The sequence below is a fragment of the Sitophilus oryzae genome, unplaced genomic scaffold (genome assembly GCF_002938485.1).
Source record: "Sitophilus oryzae breed Bouriz unplaced genomic scaffold, Soryzae_2.0 scaffold_1393_pilon_pilon, whole genome shotgun sequence".
In the NCBI taxonomy this organism is placed as follows: domain Eukaryota; kingdom Metazoa; phylum Arthropoda; class Insecta; order Coleoptera; family Curculionidae; genus Sitophilus; species Sitophilus oryzae.
The window spans coordinates 2558769-2584689 of record NW_022146052.1 but is presented as its reverse complement, the minus strand read 5'-3'; the positions used below and the strand labels follow the sequence as shown (position 1 = coordinate 2584689).

Sequence of the window (25921 nt, the reverse complement as noted above, 5' to 3'; positions counted from 1 at the left end):
ACTTAATAATTTGTAATGTAATGTTGTCCAAAATCCGTCAAGGCTTATTCTGAATAAAATTAACTTGGAAGGGTGTATATGTAGGTAGACGTATATGTTGCCGTTGTAGGTTTGAAAATGTATTTGCGATAAAATGTAATATATGGCATTGGTTTTCAGGTTTTTATTGCAAATTATAAACTGACAACTTAAAAATAATACTACGTCAACTTAAAAATAATAATGCTACAGATAGCATTCTCTGCAAAACCACAGTTTTGATTTAGGTCGCTTAGTCAATCCTGCACAACGGATATGTCTCCATAGAAGGCATCTACTGCAACAAAGTGACATATGATTTTTCTGCGTGTCTTCACTGCACACAAAACAAAACCAACTTTGTTGAAGTCGTTTTTTCAACTAGATTGGTTATTTTTCAAAGGCTTTCTCGGTGCAAAAACTTCTAAAAATCGTAATTTACATTATTAGTTATTAATTTGGTAATTATTAGGTATCGCTAGACTTACCTTATCATGTGGATATCAACAGCCTCATCAAGAACGGCATGTGATATTTCTTCGGGGAGCATTTTAAGGTCTACAGTTTCAAGAAATTTCCCATTTGTGATGTCTCTAACGATGTTACGATCCTTAACGAAGCAATTCAGGATTACATTTTGTTTTTCATGATGGGATTGTTTAGCAAATGCTACAGTACATCTTTTCTTTTTCTTTGGTAGTCCTATGACTGTTAAGTCCTGTCCTTTTGGACGTCCTCGTTTTTTATTGAAACAGGCATCTTAATTGTTGTCAAAGCGAAATCATTGACTTCAACTATCTGATGGGACTGGTTGTTGACGTCATTTAAAACTGAATCACTAATATAGGAAAGTTGATGCGCTTCATCTCGTGTCATTTCCTCCTCTATAACCAGCTCGTTACAAAACTCAGGTGCTTCCACAGGTGACTGACCAAGAGTTGATGTATTTCTATTATCTAATATGAGCGCTTCACTCATATTGTTTCTGTCTTGAAGGTCCGTCTCGTCACAAACCTCAGAGTGTTCCACAGAAAACTGATTTTTACTTTCAAATACAACTGCATCATCATAATTTATATGTAGCATCTACTGCAAGAAATTCTGGAAAAGCCTTCATTGTACTTTTCATAGTTGGACTTTGAATGAAAAGTCCTCTGAAATTATTGTCTTCGTCTCCTTTGGTACCTGAAAACAGAGTAGTTATTGGGACTAATAAGACGATAATAGAATATTTTAGTTTACCATATTTAGCTTTAAGTATATTTAAGCAGCCATCTAAGTTTTTATTTCTTAGTTGATCGGATATCTTCATATTTGTTAAATCTTGTAAAGTAACAATTTTACCAGTACTTTCTTGAACTTTTTGCTGTATCATTTTTCTATTGGCCTTCATATTCAAATAATCCTTGACCCTTTCCTTCATGTTACTGGAAAGTTTTCTTTGGCTAGGGTTATGTGCATGTAGAACCTAGAAAATATATCTTTTATGAATAAAATACTGTTCAAGCAAGAATTCTAAAAGCATACTATATGTCAACTAATCTGTAAACTTACCTTCGAAGTGACATGATTGTGCTTCATTTGAACCGATGTTACCTCGAGTGCTTTTCCATCAGACGATGCTTTGAATCTTACATGTACTGGGCAATCTTCTTTAAATGTCCAAGACTGTCGAATTTTTTTCCCACTGCCCTTAAACTTCTTTCCACCGTGATTACATGCATATAGAGGTTGATAATAAATCAAAGAGCTTTCTATTGGTCTCACAATTTTACTGCTTGCAAACGTACGGGCATCTCGTTTCCAAAATGTTGTGTACGTATTTTCACCAAGTTCCTCAATCGCTTTCTTTGCGTCAGCGAATGAGCTGAACCTATCCCCAATTTTCAGCATGATAATTTCAGTCATGAAAAATAATTAGGTACCTAACTAACCTAAAAATGTTTATAGATAAATTAACAATCAGAAAACTAACTGAAACACTCTCTCCATCCTGAACCGATAATATCCAGATGTACACCTTAATTAAAATCAATTTATAGCACTTAGCACAAATTGTTGCTACAATAATAGGGCAAACGCAACGAAAAAAACATACCAAAAGGGCAACGGAAAACGGCATTGATTAACGGCATTTTAGTACGCGACCGTTCGACGGCATTTTAACCAAAGCATTAAAAAGCCGTAAAGTGCGTCACAAGATACACAATTTAAATATTCATGTAAAAAATAAAGTCCGACTAAATAAGGTCCTATTATTCCCGCCCAAATATTAATAAACCATCTATGTTGATTATTAAGTATCTGATAAAAATGCAGATTAGTATCAGAATATAATAATGATAATTATGCCTGTTAACATGTCCATTATTATGGAATGTGCACTCGTGAGTAAGCAAAACAAAAGTAATAAAGTGTTGATTTTCTGCCACACTATCCAACACCCACGTACAAAATTCTATTCTTTTTTGAAAATCAATTTGGGAAAGTCCTTGGTGATATTGGTGATTATTTTGTAATCATCATGAACATGTTTTATTGATGCACTGGCTCGGCTAATGTTAAAATTTTGAGCTATTTCATTTTGTATATGAGGACTTTCAATTTATAGACGCAATCACGCCAAATTCATTTTCATCATTTGTAGCATGTCGAATTCTGATAGCTTCGTTATACTCAAGACTTCCAGTTTGCTTAAACTGATCCTACAAATTTACAAAAACATTTTTATTTGGATGGTTTTTGTTGGGAAATCGTTCAGCGTAAACTCTTGACGCTAGTAGGCAGTTTTGTTGATATTCTCCAAGTATAAAAATCATGTCAATCAGCTCCTCTTTTGAATACAATTTAATTTTAAATAATAATACAGAAATACTAACAAATAAAATAATCGAAACGAAATAACAGAAAACAATAATAAAATAACAGAAACTATAACAATAACTAATAAAAAAACCTCAAGAACACTTTTATAGATATCTCCGATAAGCGTAGACAAAATAGGTTGTGTCAAAATATCATGGGTATATAGATAAATATTAAAATTTTTAAAGAAGGTATGAATTATTATAAAAATATGCATTTTCTGCGGAAACCTGAAGAATTAGTTAAAAAAGTTGTGACAGACTTCGATAGATAATTAAATTTTGCATGAGATTTAAAAAAATATATACAGGGTGTTCTCAAGTTATTGGCGTGTTAATCTAGTAATTTAAGTAATTTAGAATTAATTTTTAATAGTAATTGAGAATTGATTTTTAGACATCCTGTATAAGATAATAATATTTTTATTATTGCAACACAATATCTGATCAATTAATAAACTTCATTAAATATTTAGTATTAAAAACTTTGATACCCTTGGAAAAATAAAGCCTTAATTTTTTTACTGCAATTTCACAAAATTGAAAATATTTCAAAAAAGATTTTCAGATATGATAAACCTTCAACGAACTCAGAACTTACAATTTTTAAAAATCTAATCGTTTAGCTACAATACTCCGTGTCGTATATAGTGAACAATCCTGTTATTTGAATCATGAGTTTCAAGAAAAAATAAATCATTGAATTTTTTTCAGCAAGTTTACATTCAGCAGCCACCCCATTTGGATCGTTGCTTAGCGGTGTTCTAATGGATAGAATAGGCAGAAAATTCGTTCTACAACTGGCATCCGTACCACTCATTCTAGGCTGGATTTTAATAACTCTTTCAGAAAACCACGCCGTACTGCTTCTAGGTAGAGTCATAGCTGGATTATCTGCAGGTTTAAGTGCTGCAGCTGGCCAAGTAAGTAATTTAAAATATCCAAAACTAACATATGAGGCGATGGATTTATATAGTAGTGTTGGTATTACTGAGGAGAAAACATCGATATATGAACATTTTAAAAAGTATCTTGAAATGTTCGGTTTTTGTGGTTTTATGTCAAAATTGTATTTCTCCTGTATAATATCAAATAATAATAATCATGGGTGCGACTCAATATTGTTTTCTATTAATAATAAACCAATTAAGGAAATATATACATGGTGAGTCTTAATGAAGTGAAAATATTTTTAGGCCACAGAAATACGTTTTTCAAAACTAAAAACTAAAACCCCCCACTGATAAAAAAAATTCGGAGTTTTTTATTTACTCGGTTTATTTCCAAGAAAAAATGTCTCTTGTAACTTTCTCCTATCTAACACCATTTTGTCACAATTTAAAAATAAATAAATTTTTTAATGAGAATCTTAAATACAGCGAATTATTATAACTAGAGGGCAGAAGTTCATGTGCATCGTTAGCTCACTTCATCTTGGGTAACTTTAGTACTTTTTACTATTAGCACTAAATAAATTTTTAAAAAATTATAAATTTAAACTAGAATTTTTTGTTGTTAATAATAAAATTCGTAGTTTTAAGCTGGTTATAATAATTCGCATATTTAAGGCTCTCATTAAAAAAATATTTATTTTTAAATTGTGACAAAATGGTGTTAGATAGAAGAAAGTTGCAAGAGACATTTTTTCTTGGAAATTAACAGAGTAAATAAAAAAACTCCGAAATTTTTATTTTTATCAGTGGCGTACTATTTTTTTTGAAAAAATTACCCCATGCGTATCACAGCTACGCCACTGGTTCAAACTAAAACCTCTTCTTTTTACATTTAAAGTGTCCCTGTTAGGTAGATACCGATAATAAAATTTTATAACGATACCCTTAACTGTTAAAAAACTATTAAAGAATATCTTTAATTTTTCAAAAACTTTAACACCCTGTATTTTACGTAAGAGGCATTTCCGACCCATAATGTGCTATATCAAAATTAATATTTCGACGTCCCCCATCATTCCTCGAAAGCATGACCGACTTACAGGAATCACCCTGTATATATATAAAAAACAATATCTTGGTGATATGGCAGCATAGATAGTAGAATAAATTTAGACAAACAAAAATACAGAAAAAAACAGTGGTTCTCAAAATTTAAGCAAAAAACATTTTTAAAATTTTTGAAAGTAAAATATCTCGGCTATTTTAGACTTATTGATTTCAGACGGTAAAGAGAATAAATATTTCTTTTATCAAGATCTACAAACTCTGAAAATATTTGCACTTATGTAAGACTCTCGAAGTTGGGCACTGTAGATAGGACCGTAAGCAAGCATGAGCCATCTAAGTAGCTCATATAATAATATGGTATCGAGTGTAGACAAAATAAGTAATCCAAACAATAATAATTATATTTAAAAGTTATTAATAATTATATTTAGAAGGTTAAGTTTTTATTTATTTCTAATTGTCTAAAAAAATTATCATTTTAACATATTAAGAATGATATAATAAAAATAATAAAAATACTCGTACACATCGAAATAAGTTTACAATGTATATGGTGGCCAGGAATTATCAAGTGCTGGTGAAATATCAAAAGTATGTTGAATATGAGGGAAGAATAACCACCGTAAATAGAGAAAGAGGTGTTGAGGTGAAAATAACACCTATAGAGGAAGGATTTGGCTTTACGCTCATAGCTATAGCGTTAGTGCAACGCTGTTTCGGGTAGTTAAAATTAAGTGAAAGAGAACCCGAACTGAGCGATACATTGAGTTGTGACAATGTCGAATGATCAAGAAATTGCCGCAAAAAAAGCAACAAGAATAGGAGGACACTATTGTGCGGTTATTGGGTGCAATAACACTCAATACAACGTTCCAAGAATAACAATTATACAGCTTCCCAGCTTTATAACACCCATTTGATCAAAAACAAGAATGGATTAAGGCAGTTCGACGAATAAAGTGAGTACACAAAGTGCCCATTATATAAGCAAAGAAATCTATTGGCATACATATACTAAGGGCTGGCAAAGGTTAGTCTTGGGTCGAGATTTCCGTATGTAAGAAGAGTACAATGCGTTTATAATATACTGAACAAAGAGAGGACAGTAAACACGTTGCCAAACGTATGAAATAAACCGAGAAACTGTGCACATCGCTAAGAGACATGGAAGGGGATATAGCAGATTTGTCGCAGTTGACCGGTCGACCCAATCAATACCTCTGTCAATACTTAAAGTTCTAGGGAAAGGTGTACGTCATGCGTTCAGCTTCACGATTTAATTACGTCTCGTGATACTTAATTTGTTTATTTATTAACGAGTCGTTGTAATTTTCCCTACAGCTTGAATTCTTTTAAGTGCAAGCTAGAAAAACTTGCATTTTTGGTAAAAATAAGTGGAATTGAGTGGGTGTTAGATAGTGGTCGCGCTATTAGAACTCAAAAATCGATATCTCGAAATCTATTAGAAATAATAGATTGTAGTTTTTTCAAGAACTTTGTTAATATTTCTGCTGTATTTTCTTTGTAGACAGTATGTGAAAATCTTTATCAATAAAAAAATTACACGATTGCTGAAAATTGCTATGGTCAAAAAATAAATGGATGGATTGTTTACAATTTTTGAATGGAAAAAACAACCTTATCGAAGTTATCTTATGTAAACATATTGTAAAATATCCGATCTTGAAAATAAAAAAAGTTTCAATATCTAAATTGGTTCTTGAGTTATGGCATGTTATGTGTTAAAAAGTTGAGTTTTTAAATTATCGCGATTACTGACGTTTTCTCGTTATAAATAAATGACACCCTAACGATATCCTTATAATGCCATTTCAGATGCTCAGAAACATGTTTAATGATTTTATCTAGTTATCTCTTGAAAAAAAGTCTTTTAAAAATAAGCGGTTTGCGATCGTGATTTTACGTGATAGGGAAAGGCGTATGGCAACGCCGCAACAGCACACCGTCGCGCGTCGCGTCGGTCTGTCGCATTTCTCTCACTCCGACTTAATAAGATCCCTATGCGATTTACTTCCACACATGTAAATGCCGACCTAAAAGTAACAGTTGCCAGCACGGTATACTTATGAGGATAAAATATAATTTGATCAATACTAATGGTATACTTCTTGTTAATCAACTGGTGCTTTATTTTTTATGAACGTCTTTTATAATTATAATTATGTATCTCTTAAAAAAAATTGGTTATAATCCAGATAGCCCTAGTAATATCCCAGCTAGAAAAGCCGGTGCATAAAACTATGATCGCTACCGTTGTTGAATCAGGCGAGTTATTACTCATCTACAAGGTTTTACTAGCTCGAATAATAAATTATAATGCCAGTGATCTCTGAAGATATCAAAATATTTACCTTTTTATTTTTTTGTTTGGAAGACTTCATAATATTTTTAGAATAATTGTATAATAAATTTTTCGTATATTCGCTATTTAATTAACACAGTAGAGTTCAAGATGGCGTCCGATAATGATAAACAATCCGACGATCCCGGAATTATTTCGGATAACGTGTGTTCGGGCTGTAAAAGGTCCTTAAAAGGACAATTAAAGTGTAACGAATGTGGTAAACAGTTACACCCGGCATGTTTAGTGCGAGTTAAGGGTGCAAAAGTGGTGGGTTATAATTTAATCATCTGCTCAACGTGTGCCCAAAATAACGATGCCAATAATGATAAGAGGCCCTGGCTGAATAAACTTCTCATGCAAATGATGGAAAACCAAGATTTGTTACATGGTAGATTGAATGACATGGAGGATCAGATAAAAAAATCTTTCAAAAGAACTTAAAGGTTTACAAGAAAAAAAAACAACAAACAGTCAAACCCGCCAAATTCTGACCCAGTGTGCGCATGCCTTGCTCAAGTGGCACACTGTAACCAAAGATCCTACCAGAAATCCAAACAAGTGTGAAGTTAGATGGAACCGATGGCCCAGGTCAGCAGAAAAGTCCAGCGACTTATAGCCAGATAGCAGCTAGTGCCAGATCATACGGGAGTGGATCATCCGATGACCAGCGTGGTCTCTAGGAAAGGGTCAACTAATGCTAAAGAAGATAGTGTTGAATGATGTGAATATTTCAGAGATTATACTAATTTTAAGGATAAAGATGATGTTTTTGAATTACAAAAACCCCAAAAAAGAAAACAAACTTACAAAAAACGTATAGGTAATGCCCCCGTCTCGGAAGAGAACTGTTCCACCGGTTTTGCTGGAGTTGACAGACGAGCGTGGATCTACATAAACCGTGTTAAAAGACACGCAACTGGTGATATGATACTGAACTACGTAAAAGCCAAGCCAGGGTTTACTGGTGTTAACGTCAGTGTTAAGGAATTGCCAAGTAACCGTAACACATATAAATCGTTTGTCGTTACAGCGCCCCTCCATTTGAAGGACGATCTATATCATTTTAAGTTCTGGCCCTTTGGTGTGGGAATAAAGAGATAAAATCAATGTGGACAAAGGGAATATAACACTACAGAAACATTGCCTTAACATTTTCTATATAAATATATGGTCAATTAGTAACAAGACAGGGGAAATTGAGGCTTTCTTGTGCAACTGCCCCACAAAGTATAATGCACTCTGCTTTACAGAACACTGTCTTTTAACGGAAGAGATCCTGCAGCTGAGAATACAGGGTTTTCAATGTGCAGCTCATTTCTGTCGTCAAAAGCATAGGCATGGAGGTGCAGCAATCTTCACTAGTACGGATGCTCGGGTAAAGACTCTTAATAGCTTTGAAGGATTCTCAAGGGAGAGACACTATGAAGTGTGCGGTGTGGATCTCTTGGACTGTGGTGTTATTTAAATAACCTTATACAGACCTCTTTCTGGAGACTTTGATTTGTTTTTAGAGGTAGATTTTAATATTCACTTAGAAAAAGAATATTACAATAAAACTAAATTTATTGATGTTATAAATTCCTTTGGATTTGAGCAGACAGTTTTTGTTAATACTAGATTAAATCACTGCTTGGATAATGACTTTGTTAATTTTAATGACAACTTTTCTTTAAATTATAATTCTAATTTTAATGTAAAAGTATTTAATCCTCTACTTTCCGATCACTGTGCGATCGACATAAGCCTTCAACCGGAGCCCACTAGGGACAGCCACAATTTAGATTCACAAAATATGTTATTTCGCCCTATAACTCAGGCAGGAATTTTTAATTTATATAACCTGCTGGAAAAGTGACGGTTCCTTGGTCGCAATATTTCAGTAAATGAGAAATCTAACCTGCTTTTAAATCATATAGTAAAATATTTCAATATGTCTTTTCCCGAACGACAAAGAAGACCTAGAGCAAAGGGGAATCAGAAGAGTCAGAAAGCAGGCTGGTTCACCACTGAAATTAGGCTCATGAGGGAGGAGCTGACATTATTGGACGAGAGTGCTAGGAATCAAATTGCCCTCTTCTTCATGAAGAATTCAAAGAATACCGGCTTCAATATAAAAATGCAATAATTGAAGCAAAAAAAATTCTAACTCAAATTATATTAAAAACGCCGACAATATGGGTAAGGCTGCATGGGAGGTAATTAATACCCAAAGAAAATCTAGAAATACCAATGAGAGAACTAATTTAGATCCTAATACTTTTAACAACTTTTTTGCAGAAATTACTGAACAGCTTGTCGTAGGACTCCCAAAGGCTAGTCTCACCTTTGATATATATCTTCAACGCCAATTTAGAGACCCCAACTTTAAATTTGCTTTTCATAGGTATAGCCACAATGATGTCAGATCCGCAATTGATAAATTAAAAAGCAAATATAGTAGAGATATATACAACTTAACGCCAGTGCTCATTAAATCTCCGTCCGAAGAACGTTCTAATTAGCTCCCTAACAAGACTCTTCAAGAAATTAATAGAAAGTTCCACTTATCCAGACTCATTAAAAATCAGTAAGACTATTCCAATATTCAAGAAAGGAAATCGAGATGTACCCATTAGCGTAACTACAGGAGTGCCCGGGGTGCCGGACCCCCCAGGTACTGCTGGGCACCCTCTTGGCTACGTATTAATTTTTATTTGCTTGTGATGCAGTAAAAATTACGTTTTGTAGTTTTGTTTAGTTAATATTATTTTGTTGTGTTCAAAAAATGTGTTAATTTTTATTTTTTTAGAAAATTTGTAGGTATTTAAGTAATCTACGGGAACACCGTTTGATAACCAAGTCTATGAAATGTATTGATAGAGAAATTTATGTAAACGTTTTATTAAAAAAATGCGTTTTTTAAAATTATTTTTCATTTTTAAAAAACAAAAGCCCTAGGCCCCCTGGATTCCAACCCAGGCCTACTCCAGGATAAATTTCTAGTTACGCTAATGGATGTACCAGACAACTATAGACCCATCTCTTTGATACCAGTTCTGTCTAAGGTGTTTGAAGTATTACTAACAGACCAACTGTGTAACTATTTTGAATCGAATAACATATTCATCTCAGAGCAATTCGGTTTTAGAAAGAAGAAATCAACAGTGATGGCACTAGGTAGATTGTGCTAGGGCATTCTGCGGGGGTTTGAGGAGAGAGTTTGTGGGAGCCACTTTCTGCGACCTTTTTAGAGCCTTCGATAGTGTCTCTCATGATATACTTGTCCGGAAACTGCACTACTATGGTGTTGACTCAGATGGTTGTCGATTAATTGAAAGTTACCTGACAGAAAGACGACAGGTGACGTATGTCGGAGGAACGTGTGATGAGGTTTGGTGTTCCGCAGGGCTCCAATTATGGGTCCTGTACTATTCCTGATTTACATTAAAGACGTTAAATGTGCAGTGCAACACCCTGAGATGAAATATATGCTGATGACACTAGTTTCCTTCTAAGATCTAAGTATTATGCAACCCTGGTAGACGTGAAGAATGAACAATTGAATGGCATTGGGGACTGGTTTGCGGCAAGTCGCCTAAACCTGAATCGCGACAAGACCAAGAACATAATCTTTTCTTTAAGGCCACTTGATTGCAGGGATCATCAGGGTGAAGCTAATTTCCTGGGGGTCACCTTAGATTCGAAACTGTGCTTTGATGATCACGTAAACGTCATAGCTAGGAAATTGACTTCGAGAACTTTTGTTTTACGAAATCTGACAAAATTGGTGGATAAGGAAGTCTGTATGATGGCCTACCATGCACTCATACATTCAGTATATGCATATGGTCTACTTGTTTGGGGGCACTTCGCTCATGCATCCAGAGGTTTTGCGCTGCAAAGACGAGCTATTAGAATTTTTGCTCGTGCCGGTTATCGTGACGACGCGAAACCCTACTTTCAGAGTCTAAAGATACTAACCTTACCTTCGCAGTACATCTTGAAAAATTTGTTGTGCGCCAGCCTTCTATAACAAGCTACCACTTCAGGTTAGAATTCTACCGGCTAACGTATTCAAAACAAGTGATAAAAAATTACGTAGTAAGAAAGGCCTTTTATGATTTTAAATCGTTTTTATCTGATAATGTATGTCTGAGTGATTTCAAAGTTTAATTTATAAGTTTTTATTTTTTTATATAAGTTTACCTTTTATAATCAATGTATCTATGTTTAAGTGACAAATATGTAATGATTGTCTAAATTTTGTATTTTCATATTATGACGTGTGTGTATATTTATTATTGTCACCAATAAACATGATTTGATTTGATTTTATTTAAACCCGAGTATCTGTATACACCAGTTATTTCCGATGGTGGTAACACCGGCGGAGAATGCACCAAGCCTATACAGGAAATTTATGATGTTAATATTAAATTAACTACCGTTAAGAAAGAGGTAAATACAGAAGCATTTTATATGATAAAGTTTGGGTGCAGCGATTCGAAGAATAATCAAAAATGATAAACGATAAAGGAGATACGTCATGGCCTCGAAAGAATGATACAGAAAGGAGATACATCATGGCGTCGACCGAGTAGCACGCGCCAAGCTGGCTCCTGGATGAAATTGATATAGTAATTTACAGAGTCAATATAGTTAACTAAAAGTGTGTTAATTGAGCGCTATGATGAAGAGAAATTCAAGAAATAATTATCCAAAATGTATTTTTAACTCCAGTGCATGTTCTACAAATTTAGAATTGGCACCTAAGGCAGCAAACCTTGAAAACCTGTACAGAACATCATTCAAGATTTTAAAAGTTTTATAACCAGTCCGAGAACCACTGATGTAGACTTATAAAGAAAAAATATAATTTGATCAATATTAATGGTATACTTCTTGCTAATCCAGTAGTGCTTAATTTTTTATGAATGTCTTTTATAATTATAATTATGTATCTTTAAAAAATTTGGTTACAATCCAGATAGCCCTAGTAATATCCGAGCTAGTAAAACCGGTGCATAGAACTATGATCGTTACATTTATAATGAAAGTGATCTCTGAAGATATCAAAATCTTTACCTTTTTATTTTTTTGTTTAGAATTTTCACAAAATGTACTTCATAACACTTTTAGAATAATTATATAATAAACTTTTCGTATATTCGCTATTTAAACCCGTGTATTTGTATATACCAGTTGTTTACGATATTCTCCGATGGCGGCGGAGAATGCTCCAAACCTATAAAGGAAATCGATGATGTTAACCATAAAGAAAGTGGTAAACACAAGAGGATTCTATATGATAAAGTTTGGGTGCAGCGATTCGAAGAATAATCAAAAATAAAAAATTATAAAGAAAGGAGATACGTCATGGCGTCGAAAGAATGATGACGAAAGGAGACACATCATGGCGTCGGCGTCGTCGGGTCGACCGAGTAGCACGCGCAAAGCCGGCTACTGAACGAAATGGATATAGTAATTTACAGAGTTAAAATAGTTAATTAAAAGTGTGTTAATTGAGTGTTATGATGAAGAGAAATACAAGAAATAATAATCCAAAAGGTATTTCGAACTCCAGTATATGTTCTACAAATTTGGAATTGGCAGCTAAGGTAGCAAGCCTTGAAAAACATGTACAGAATAGCATTCAAGACCTTAAAAGGGTTATATAACAGGCCGAGAACCACTGATGTAGATTTATGAGGATAAAATATAATTTGATCAATATTAATGGTATGCTTCTTGTTAATCAACTAGTGATTTATTTTTTATGAACGTCTTTTAGAATTATGTATCTATAAAAAAATTGGCACAATCCAGATAGCCTTAGTAATATCCCAGTTAGTAAAACCGGTGCCATAAAACTATGATCGTTATATTTATAATGCAAGTGTTCTCTGAAGGTATCCAAAAAAGATTTACCTTATCATATTTTTGTTTAGAATTCTCACAAATTATAATAATATTACTTCATAACACTTTTAGAACAATTATAATACAATTTTCGTATATTCCCTATTTAAACCAGTGTATTTGTATTATACGAGTTGTTTACGATATTCTCCGATACGATACAAATACAGGAAATTGATGATGTTAACATTAACTTAACTACCACTAAGAAAGAGATTTATTTTAAAAATAAAGAAAGTTTCACTTGCTTTTAAACTAGGTCTGTGTTTGTTTTAGTTAAAGCGCTCTTTCTATAAATCTTATATTTTAAATAATTTCAGGTCCTAATAGGCGAATCGACCGAGCCGAGGCTACGAGGAATGCTTTCTAGTGGTCCATTTGCTAGTTATTCTTTTGGAATTTTATTAGTTTACGCCTTGGGCTCCTTATTGTCGTGGAGATATGTAGCAGGTAAGGAGAAATGTTAAAGCGATAAACAACCGTAAAAGAGTATGAATAATAAAGTTTGTATATAATTATAATATTAATGAATTAATTAATGCAACTACTCAAAACTATAGCTGCTGAATGAATGATAGTAAAGCACATAACAGTAATTTCATAAAAATAATCATATTTGCTTTTGAAATTCATATTCAATTTTAATTTATGATCTTTTATATATTACTGTCTCGTCATAGATAATTATCATAATAGAGATAAACTCCAACCTAAATGGTAGTTTTAAAGCGAATCAAGTTAAATTCCACTGTATTTCACTTTAGTTAGTGACAAATTAGGCAAAGAAAATAAAGTCCCCTACTCTAGGAGTTAGTTAGTTAGTTACTCTACGTTCAATACTTCAAAAAGACATATGACCATCGAAACGTTGTCAATAACAATAGAAAGTTTTAACATGTGTGTATTGTCCATTTTTTACAATTTTAATTCTATAGAAATCTACGTTCCAGACTTGAAAAAGACATAAATATGACTGTTGAAACGTTGTCAATGAAAAATAAATTATAAACGAAATCCAGTAACACCTTTAAAACCCCAACGACCTAAAGCCAAGAAAAAAAAGAAAAAAATAATTTTATATTTACGTAGATATACCACTATCTCTAGGGTCGTATACTATAGCAGCCACAAGAACACAACACCATTTAATTCGCCACTATTTATAGTGGCGTATATTATCATACTACATATTACATCTTTAATATTATTTATTATCATAATATCATATTCTGTAATACTTCTAAAACTTCAGCGATTGTAAGAGATTACTATTGTGATATTAAGGCTCATTTACATTTGTCACTTTGGATGTACAACTTGGATAAATCATCCAAAGTGATAAGTGTAAATTGCCTTTCATCACTCTTTCGTCCAAAGTGTACACTAAAATTGAACGATGAAACAAGTTGACGGTCTTCCTACTTTTGTTGAAAGAGCGTTCAACGAACCGTTGATTCATCCAGATTGAACGGCAAGTGAAAAATGTAAACAGCCGACGCCGACCCGTGCGGCCAACCTCGACATAGAAAACACTGGGAGAGGTGGCAGCCTGATGCGGAAGATGAAACAGTGAACTGCTACGAACTGGATGAAAATATGTAAACAAGGATGTTCAATTTGGATGAATTCAATCTGAGTGATTCATTTTGGTTGTACATCCAAAGTAACACAGTGTACACTCTGCTTAAGTCTCTAAATTTACATATTATAAAATTACTATTAAACGTCTGTATCCTCAAAGATGTACGGTATTTTTGTTTATTTTTTATTTATATTTTCTTTTGTTACAGGTTTAAGTACAATATTGCCGCTGCTGGCAATATTTGCGTTCACATTTTTACCTGAGAGTCCAGTTTTTTTAATTAGACATAACAAACAAGAAGAGGCTTTAAAATCCTTATCCTGGCTCAGAGGGGGAAGAATTACACAGGTAAGCATTTTTACATCTTTATTATATATGCGTTACATATCATTTTAATGAAAACATTTTATTAACTATTTTTCTTTAAAATATCTTTATACAGCGCCTAAAAAAGGTGTAAAGTTTTGTCTAATGTACTAACGAATCAACTAGGTCTTGGTTAGATTGTGCGTCTTTTAGTGCAATGTTGCAAACAACGTCACTGACGCCACTGTTGCCACTGCAACTTGACGCCACTATTTCATTTTCTATCTGTCCTACAATATAAATCGTGCAATAGAGCTATCAAGGGACTAAAGGCAAAGAGTGCTGAATTGTACGGCCGTATCCGCCCCTAGTATAATTTGAAAAAAAAACATTAAAAAATACGAAAAATATGGATTTGTTGGTCCTTCCAATGTAGAATGTAGAATGTTTAGGAGGCGAGTTAATCACCGCGACTTTACAGATCTATTGTGCGTTCCCCTTTCTTGAGTTATAACGAGTTATAACTCATCATACAATCTCAGGGCTTTAACAATGGCCAGTATCTGAGACGGCCCCACAGAGGCCAACTCTCCATCCTCGACATCAGCCGTACCAAAGTTCATGGCACAAATGGTCGTCGTATCGGCGCACTCAGTGATAAGGTATTCTGGTGTTTCCCCATTTTCCCCATAGAATCTGCATTCGCCGTTGTTTCTCAGCTTCAGCCTCCTGAGATGTTCGTTGAGGAGACAGTGTTCTGTAGAAACCCCGTGATAATCCAAAGATTGTTTTTACTTAAATCAAGGAAAACCTTTGAGTTTTCTCGGTCGTAAGTTCTGAGGAACTTTTTCGAGTGTCTTAGACCGTTAAAGGACACCCATTCCAAGCTACGGATGGAGTCTTCCAAATTCTTCAGTTTCGCCTTCAGTTGGTTCCCGTTTGGAAAACAGAACAGTTCTGGTCCAGTTAGTGGAGTGTTCGCGCCTTTCCTAGCTAGATTATTTGCTTTTTCATTGCGTTCTATCCCTTGGTGAGCAGGCACCCAGAGTAGGAGGACTTTATTTTCTTTGTACTTTGGACTTTATTTTCACCACAATTTGTTGAGCTTCTTTAGGCATTCTTTGGCCAACTTCGAATTGATGGTTACTGAGTTGATCGCGTTTAGTACTGCTTGACTATCGGATAGGATGGCAATTTCATGTTTTCGATAGTTCCTTCTCCTCCGATAAATTGTACGCATATTTCGATAGCGTAAATTTCTGCCTGAAGGATACTGGGGTAGGTGCCCATTGGTTCGGAGTATTTAATTTTCGGCCCAAATACTCCTATCCCTCTCCCGGCTTTGGTTTTGGAAGCATCAGTATACCACGTTATGGTATGCTCTTTTATATGCTGGGTAAGCGTTTCTTCCTTCCAATCCTTTTTATTACTCAATACTACAGTGAGGTGTTTCTCAAAATTGTAAATTCTTGGTATGCCATACACTGGGAGTTGGAGAAGTGGAATTTTCTTTTTGAGGGTGTTCCAAGCCCCTGGCCTAAAAATTCTCCCAGTACTGTTTCCGTCAATGACCATTCTAATCATTGTCACATTGGCATAACTACAGACGACAATGTGCAGTGGTGTTAGGTCTAGAATGACCTCCATTGCTGCTGGCTGCTGTTGGACATGTTCTCATGGCACCTGTGATGCAGATACATGCCAGTCTCTGTACTTTGCACAGGTCTTGCCTTGCTGTACGTTGCTCTAGTTTTGTATACCAAGCAACTGCTCCATAAGTAATCATGGGTCTTACTATCATGGCATACATCCAGCGCAAAATGTTAGGGGCACAGCTCCATCTATTTCCCGCCAGTCTTCTGCATATCATGAGAGCCTTTGTGGCTTTGCTGGTAGTGTTCTTAATATGCCTGTTCTAGAAAAGTTTACTATCCAGGGTTATTTCCAGATATTTCACTTCCTGCGATGGCAGTATTTCCTTTCCATCCAGATGGATTCTTTTCTAGTACTTCCAATAACGAGCATATAATCCTAATTTAAACCGATTTGGAATGGATAGTGTCGCACTTTTCAATTTTTTTAGTTTCAAATTTCTCTAATTTTACATTGTATTATTAAATATAAAAATGTTAAAAAAGACGCAGCAAGTAAAAAACTAATAAAGAAATAACAGTATAGAACAGTATTTCATAAACACACAATTATTTTTCTATTATTTATTTAATTCTTCATCTGAGTTACTGTCTTCCATAGCTGAATCAACAACTTCTACTGCAGAAGATGACGGAAATTTTTAATAGATGCATTATGGAACAAAGAATACCAGAGCTATGGCAAAACGCAACAATCACTCTAATTCACAAAAAGGGTGATAACACCAGACTCGACAATTATCGTTCCATCAGCCTGCTCTCGCACTTCTACAAAATATTCACAAAGGTGCTGACAAATCGCCTGTCAAACAAATTCGACTTCTATCCACCCCCGGAACAGGCAGGGTTTAGAAGTGGATATAGTACTGTGGATCACCTTCAGGCAGTCCGCACTCTCTAGAGAAAAGCACTGAATACAACTTCCCTATATATGTCGCCTTTGTGGATTATGAGAACGCTTTCGACTCTATAGAGCTACACGCCATCCTCGATGCCCTACAAAATGCCAGAATAGACTACAGATACTCGGGCATAATATCATCTATTTACAAATTACCTACAATGACTATCAAACTGGATGACATAAATATCACAAATAAAATTAAAATGGAAAGAGGAGTCTGACAGGAAGATACTATTTCCCCTAAACTTTTTACACTGGCCCTGGAGGACGTATTTAAGAAGCTGAACTGGGACAAGAAGGGTATTAAGGTAGATGGTGGGATGCTTAACCACTTGCACTTCGCTGATGATGTCGTTGTCCTGGCCTCATCGTTGGAAGAACTTCAAACAATGCTCGAACAACTTCACCACATATCTGCGCAAGTAGGTTTAAAAATGAATTTGTCTAAAACTAAAACCCTAAATGAAAATGAAGAGCAAGTTAATGTTAATGGACAAAGGATTGAGAACGTTTAAGAGTATATATATCTAGGTCATGCCATAAAACTCGGCAAGGAAAATCAAACAACCGAAATTTCTAGAAGGATCAAACTCGGATGGGCAGCTTTTGGTAAACTTAACTTTATATTCAAAAGCAAAATCCCAAATAGCCTAAAAAGAGACGTTTACAACAAATGCGTCTTGCCTGTCATGAACCTATGGTTTGGAGACTATGACGATGACGGCACGAAGTGTGAACAGGTTGCGAGTGAGCCAAAGAGCTATGGAAAGAGCCATGATGGGTATCAGTCTTCGCGACCACATTAGAAATGAAGACATTCGCCGACAGACGAGGATAACGGACATCGTAGAGAGGATAGCTAACTCTATATGGTCTTGGGCAGGACACTTGGCCAGACAGTCCGAGGAAAGATGGGCAAAAAGACTTCTTTGCTGGAGGCCACGCCTAGCAAAACGCCCAATCGGCCGACCTCCTAAAAGATGGACTGATGATATCCAAACCGTCGCGTCGCCGGTAAGAACTGGATGAGGAGAGCACAAAATCGAAACGAGTGGAAGAAACTGAGGGAGGCCTACATTCTGCAGTGGATGAGTAATGGCTGAGAAGAAGAAGAAAAGAGAAGAAGATAGCTGAATCATAAAATATTATTTCTTCGACTTGATTTTCTTTGTCCGTTTCCACGTCAGGTATACTTTGGCGTTGAATTAACTCTTGGACTCCGGTTTGTAATGCGGGTTGGGTATGCATGATAGGTCGAAATTAGTTTTCGTCTAATTGCCATCGGAACTCAGTAGAAGATAACCGTTTTGTTAGGCGTGCATTCTTATATTCATAAGCTTGTAAGTGACTCCGAGGCAGTACTGTTTCGATGAGTTTTTGTCTGGTAGCAGCCGGGGGCAGAACCATTGTTGTAACTGCTGCCATTTACGTACTCTAGCCTCACCCACTGTTTTGCTTACCGGATCGTTATAAATAATTCTCATGGATAATAGTTCTAGTTGAAGAAATAACTCCATAAATTTTTCATGAGCTCCAAATTAAAAACTAAGAACATTAGTTCATCATACTGCAACAAAGCAAATCCTCAACCTTTTGACTTGTAGACAAAATCCCATAACACTGGTTGATATAATACAATATAAAATAACAACGGTGATCTTAACTTTATTTACAGCTGATGGTATGTTTCACAAACCGACTAAAATCAAAATTTATGTCATTAAGTGTTTAGCCTGTGTTACCACCGACAGACATCATGATCATGTCTTGATAGATGTCGGAATGGCTTTGCATAAGGGTGCAGCATGCAAGGCAAGGGGTTAGTATGTCTTAAACATTATTTCAAAAAAAAATCAAAAGTGACTTTCATGTTTAATTTATGCCACGCCACGCTATGAGCACCACGTGAGCCCACGTGTTGCGACGTGGAAAATTGTACACATGAGATATGGGACAGACGAATGGCCCATCACACGTGTGATAGCGTGAGATGGCGTGAGCCCTAGTGTACATAATCCCCATCATTATCCATGCAAAAAATAAATATCAGAAATAAAAAAGGTCCCTCAAAAAACACGCGACATTTCATATCTCGACTGGACCATTAGTTTGTGCAAAAAATTGGCTTCAATAAAAATCTGTCTCATCTTCATTGTTAACTGAGCGTTACCAAGGTTTTAGATAGCTGTGACTTTGTTGGTTAAGATTTAACATCACAATTTGTTTATCGTATGTGTATTTAATTGGGGTGAGTTTTTTAAGACAATTTAATATTGGTGCAGTTTGGTTTGAACAGACTAGTTTGCGCAAATTAACTGAGAGTGTAAACGGCCCATTAGCCTATGCCTATTATTATGAAAGATTAACTTAGTAGTATTAAGTAGTTACTGTCCAATTTATTGGGCAGTTATCATAGTCGGTTAGGAAGAGTCACAATTTATATATATTTTTTGAAAATTTGAATTAACTATTAATTTAAATTCCTATTTTTTTAATGTTTGCTCATATACAAGGTGTTTCAAAAAATATGTGCCATCTCTCGTGGGGAGATTCCTCACGTAAAAATAAGATTTATTTTTCATATCAACATAGGTCCGATTTTGCTTTGTTTCTTAGCTACAGGGTGTTAAAATCTTAATATTTTTTCGATTTATTATAATTCTCTTCCAAGTGCTTTTAACGTTTCGAATGAAATTTTGAGGGTAAAATTTACTATAAGTGTAACATATTTTAAAGCTAAAAAAATATCGACATATTCACCAGGGACGTGCATATGGGTTATCACTGGAATATTTTTCTAAAAAATCATGTACACCACTGACTTTTTTTTTCTCTTGTTAGCGAAATAATGTAAGGAATTTAATGCCGAATAAAAGTTGTATCTTGATATTTTGTCGATTTCGGCCTCCTTGATGAGATAAACATAATTTTATTAATTTTCCTTGATCCAAGTCTAATAGCAACCTTTAAAAAATTTTAATATCATTAACTTGCGAAAGTACTCGTCGATTCCTCGTCGAAGAATTTGAAAAGTTCCTATACACATGGGTATGCAAATGCATAGTTTTAGAATTACAGGGTGTTAAAAAATTTTAAAATTAGGTTTTTTGTAATTATCTTCAATACCATTATTTTTTATTTGAAATTGCTGTAGGTTGGACTAATAGTAATAATACCTAGTTGTAATAATATTTAATAATAATATAGGTAAAATATATATTTTATTAACTTCATTTTAATTTTTTCATTTTATTTATGGTGATTAATAAAATTGCGTTTATCTCATCAAGGAGGCCGAATTAGACAAAATATCAAGAGATAACTTTTAATTGGCATAAAACGACCTAGACAATTTTGATACCGAAAGAAAAAAAGTCAGTGGCGCACATGTTTTTTTATTGAAAAATATTGCAGTGATAACCCATATGCACGTCCCTGAAAAATTTATCGACACTTTTTTAGCGTTTAAAATATGTAGCACTTATAGTAACTTTCACCCTCAAAATTTCATTCGAATCAGTAAAAGTACTTGGAAGAATATAATAATAAATCGAAAGATTATTAAGACTTTAAAACCCTGTAGCTACGAAACAAAGCAAAATCGGACCTATGCTGATATGAAAAATAAATCTTATTTTTATATGAGGAATCTCCCCACGAGAGATGGCACATGTTTTTTGAAACACCCTGTATAATCCCTCCTCTAATTATATTGTCTTCATTTACAGGCAAAAAATGAAATCGAACATTTACTACAACGAGCTAAATCAGAAGGACAAATTCACAAAGAAAGCATCTTCAGCATATTCACAAAACCAAACGTGATGAAGCCACTTCTAATCATAAACATTTTCAATATTTTGCAAATCCTTTCCGGAACATATTTAGTCGTGTTTTATGCTGTGGACATTTTGAGCAACATAAACGGAAAACTAATAAACCAGTTTCTAGCTGCGTCTTTGACTGCATGCGTTAGATTTATTTTCACTATTATAGCCAGTCTACTTCTAGCACTAATCGGAAGAAGAAAGATCGCTTTAATGAGCGGAATAGGGTCCACTATATCGGCATTATGTCTAGGAATAATCCTCCAGCAAGACTGTGAACAATCCCATTATCTTACTGCCTTGTTCACTTTAACATACGTGGCAGCGAATACCTTGGGTTTCTTCGTTTTACCTGGTGTGATGCTTAGTGAACTCTTCCCAGCTAAAGTTCGCGGTCATGCCGGTGGAATCACGTTTATGTTGTTCAATTTTGCACTGTTTGGTATAGCTAAAATATTTCCTTTTATTAAGAACAGTATTGGAATACACGGAGTGTTCTTAATATTCGGATTATCGTCCCTTTTAGCCAGTTTATTTCTCTATCTAGTCTTACCGGAAACAAAGGGGAAAAGTTTAAGTTATATCGAAGATTATTTTCAACAAAATAATTTTGTGTGGGCTAAGAGAGATAAAAACTGGGAAAAGAAACTTCACGGAAGTGAGAATGAAAGACTAAACAAAGCCTAAATTAATTAACTTAAATTGTAAATAGATACTGGGACATGGGAAGCATTGTTTAAGTAGAAGATAAAAAACAAATTAGTCTTTTGCTCTTGATTGTGTAATATTTACATTATAAGGCTGTTTCCTGTAAAAAAAAATTATAAAAAGTTTTGTTAACTCCCCAAAAAAGTCCTATGGATATTTCGCCACGGTAAGAAAATAAAAAAAATTAAATAGTTATTTTTTGTAAACATTGCTGCGTTAATCCAACGGAGACTAATTGTCAACAGTGGTTTACTAATAAACAAATTTGCCCAATGCCGCAACCGCGCATGCGGCATTTAGCGATCTCCGATCGGGGCTTCGCCGATTTCCTATGTGTATGGATGTGGAAGTCGGAGTTCGGCGACTCGATCGGCGACTCGATCGGCGACGAGAAGGAACGCTCGTCTCTATGTTGTTGCTATCAGAGCCCGCATGTGTGGATGGAAAAGCGAAGTCCGATCACGAGCGCTCGGTAGTTGACGAGCGCTCGGAGTTCGCTAAATGCCGCATAACGGACAAAAAATACTTGCTTCGGGAAGTATACCGTGCTGGCAACTGTTACTCTTGGGTCGGTATTTACATGTGTGGAAGTAAATCGCATAGGGATCTTATTAAGTCGGAGTGAGAGAAATGCGATGGAGTGCTGTTGCGGCGTTGCCGGTACGCCTTTCCCTATCAAGTAAAGTAAAATCACGATCGCAAACCGCTTATTTTTAAAATACTGAAATGGAATTATAAGGATATCTTTAAGGTGTTATTTTTTTATAACGAGAAAACGTCAGTAATCGCGATAATTTAAAAACACTTTTTATCACATAACACGCCATAACTCAAGAAACACTTTAGATATTCAAACTTTTTTTTATTTTGAAGATAGGATCTTTTACAATATGTTTACATAAGAAAAATTCGATAAGGTTCTTTTTTTCCATTCAAAAATTGTAAACAACCCATCTATTTACTTTTAGAGCATAGCAATTTTCAGCACTCGTGTAATTTTTTTATTGATAAAGATTTTCACTTACTGTCTACGAAGAAAGTGCAGCAGAAATATTAAGAAAGTTTTTGCAAAAACTACAGTCAATTATTTCTAATAGATTTCGAGATATCGATTTTTGAATTCAGAGTTCTAATAGCCCGGCCACTGTCGAAAACCAACTCAATTCCACTTATTTTTACCAAAAATGCAAGTGTTTCTAGCTTGCACTTAAACATTTTCAAGCTATAGGGAAAATTACAACGAGTCGTTAATAAATAAACAAAGTAACACGGGACGTAATAAAATCGTGAAGCTGAACGCATGATGTACACCTTTCCCTAGAATAAGTATTGACAGAGGTAAGAGGTACTGATTGGGTCGACCGGTCAACTGGGACAAATCTGTTATATCTGTTCTCTCTTTGTTCAGTACATTATAAACGTATTGTACTCTTCATACATACGGAAATCTCGACCCAAGACTAACCTTTGCCAGCCCTTAGTATCTGGTCCCGTCGTCGCGTCGGAAGCAAAAAAACAAAGAACGAAGAAAAAAACTATTTAAAATATCTAAAGCCAACTATATGAGTGAACACTTTAGTGAACACACTAGTTTTATTACGTTCTGTTAAAATTACACTTCTTGATTTTTAATTTTTTTTATTAGCTGAATACATACGAACAGTTTAATTATACAAATTGTAACGAAAAGTCTGCTAGTTTATGTCATAAAGGAAATTTTAATTTTGGCAGATAAATTACTGACAAATAATTTGGGACGATAATTTCCTCTAGTACACTAACACAGCGATTAGACAAATATGTCGCGAATTATCAACAATCTCATGACGATAGTAAATGTTGAAAAGTATCTTCATCCATGTATAGGTAGCTATTTAAAATCGCCAGGCTCATCCTTTTGCAGCTGCTTTATAAGCGGAATGTGGTGTAATTCTTTTCTCAATGACCATATTTTAACCCATTCGGTCTGTTTTTTATTGACTGGGCCTTATTTTATATTCACATAACCAATCATTCCAATTAGTAAAAAGTTTTATAAATCATTTTTTCATTCATCGTAGACTGACTGAAAAGATAGACTAATCTACGAGTAACAATTAAATCGCTCAGATTTTCAGAAATTCCGAAAAATCAACGATCCGAATACAGGGTGAGTTTCCTACGATGTTCTCTATGGGTATCTCGGAAACTACTGGAGATAGAAAGTCAGTTAAATGGGGAAAGAATTGCAGTTTTGTGGGGTCATAAATATGCGCTTTTCAGATTTTCGAAAAAGTTCATGGCTTACTAGATATTTCGAAAAAAACAAATTTTAGCTATTTTAAAAATTGTCCCTAATTCCATTATAATCTATTTTAGACAAAAAGTTTTCAGATAAAAGTTGTAGATAATCACATTCCTAATGAGTTTGTGTTCTCCGATTTTTTCTAAAGCCTGTCATTTTTAACATATGACAAACATGTTTTTTAATGGAAACCATAGTTGGCCATGACTTCATAAAAAGCGCCATTTTTAAGCTTTTCAGGCGATATAAGCTATAATATATTTCTTTCACAAAATTACTGAGTTATAGCCAATTTTTATCTTTCTTGACTAATTTCACTTAGCCATGGAAACAAGTTCAATCGTCGTTGCTCTCAGGAATGTGAAATTGTCACATCCAATCTTTGTAAATTAACATAAACAAAAATTGTAAATAAGAGTTTTTAAATGAAGAAAAGCGTGTAGGATTATTGATTCAACTTTTCTTGGCTTTACAGTTTCGAGGATACGTTGACCGGTGAACGTTACGTTTTTTAGAGAACGGTTTTCAAGACATGTTAGAAAAGTTAAATTTAGATACTCGCGCATTAATACAGTGGTTCCAACATTACTTTGATTATGACACCCCACCCCCACCATGAAACACCACAATGAAACAAATGAAAAAAAATAAAAAAATATTTATATTATAATTATGTAGACTCAGGGATAGAAAGAGGTGGACCAATTGCATGGGTCTCCCTCGTCACTAGCTAACATTTTAGATTTTTTTATGCGGTATGGTTAACAACAAGGTTTACAAAAGAACTCGTGAATTAAGAGAGGCACTCGAAGAGGCGAAACAGGAGAAGTTTAATTAAGTCGACCGGTCGTTCTGTGACAATAGCTAGAAATTCAGTTTTAAAAAAATGCATTTATGTACTCAAAATAATTGCGGATTTTTTGAACATTTTCTAAAATAACTTAAAGTGTACGTAGTGATATTATTTTTTTAAGTTTTAGTTTGTGTAGTGTAAATTGTAAAGAGCCGTTTAATAATATATTTTGTCTTTTTATAAGTTATAAATCACCAAAATTTGTACACCATTGAAAACCGTTCTCTAAAAAACGTAAGTAACTTTCACCGGTCAACGTATCCTGTATGGCCAAGAAAAGTTGAACCAATCCTACACGCTTTTCTTCATTTGAAAAATTTTTATTTACAATTTTTGTTTATTTTAATTTACAAAGATTGGATGTGACACAATTTCACATTGCTGAGAGCAACGACGATTGAACTTGTTTCCATGGCTAACTAAGTGAAATTATTCAAGAAATATAAGAATTGGCGATAACTCAGTAATTTTGTGAAAGAAACATATTATAGCTTATATCGCCGAAAAGCGTAAAAAATGGCGCTTTTTATAAAGTCATGGCCTACTATGGTTTCTATTTAAAAAAACATATGTTTGTGTCATATGTCAAAAATGACAGGCTTTAGAAAAAATCGGAGAACACAAACTCATTATGAATGTGATTATCTACAACTTTTATCTGAACACTTTTTGTCTAAAATAGATTATAATGGAATTAGG

At 34.4% G+C, this 25921-nt stretch overlaps 2 protein-coding genes across 2 annotated transcripts in view; one reads left to right on the top strand and one right to left on the bottom strand.

The window, feature by feature from the left end:
* The window catches only part of LOC115875673 (facilitated trehalose transporter Tret1-like), a 41402-nt gene extending 19328 nt beyond the window's left edge, over positions 1–22074 (top strand). Inside the window, exons 4-7 of the mRNA XM_030891204.1 lie at positions 3597–3805; positions 13427–13556; positions 14897–15036; positions 21279–22074. Coding sequence (XP_030747064.1) covers positions 3597–3805; positions 13427–13556; positions 14897–15036; positions 21279–22064 — 1265 coding nt within the window. The 3' untranslated portion in view covers positions 22065–22074. The remainder of the gene's footprint in view (positions 1–3596; positions 3806–13426; positions 13557–14896; positions 15037–21278) is intronic.
* On the bottom strand, positions 513–2844 carry LOC115875643. Its single transcript, XM_030891155.1, has 3 exons — positions 1573–2844; positions 1261–1486; positions 513–1203 (listed from the first exon to the last, which is right to left on the bottom strand). The coding sequence occupies exons 1-3, from the start codon at positions 1924–1926 to the stop codon at positions 1085–1087; spliced, it is 699 nt and encodes a 232-aa protein (XP_030747015.1). The 5' UTR covers positions 1927–2844; the 3' UTR covers positions 513–1084.
* Positions 22075–25921: the final 3847 nt, after the last annotated feature.

Bases quoted from the DNA above. Each gene is read 5' to 3' on its own strand.
- LOC115875643 (XM_030891155.1), bottom strand. From the start codon at position 1,926: ATGACTGAAATTATCATGCTGAAAATTGGGGATAGGTTCAGCTCATTC. The intron at 1,487-1,572 runs GTAAGTTTACAG...TATATTTTCTAG, and splicing joins ACAATCATGTCACTTCGAAG to GTTCTACATGCACATAACCC. The intron at 1,204-1,260 runs GTAAACTAAAAT...CTCTGTTTTCAG, and splicing joins TATACTTAAAGCTAAATATG to GTACCAAAGGAGACGAAGAC.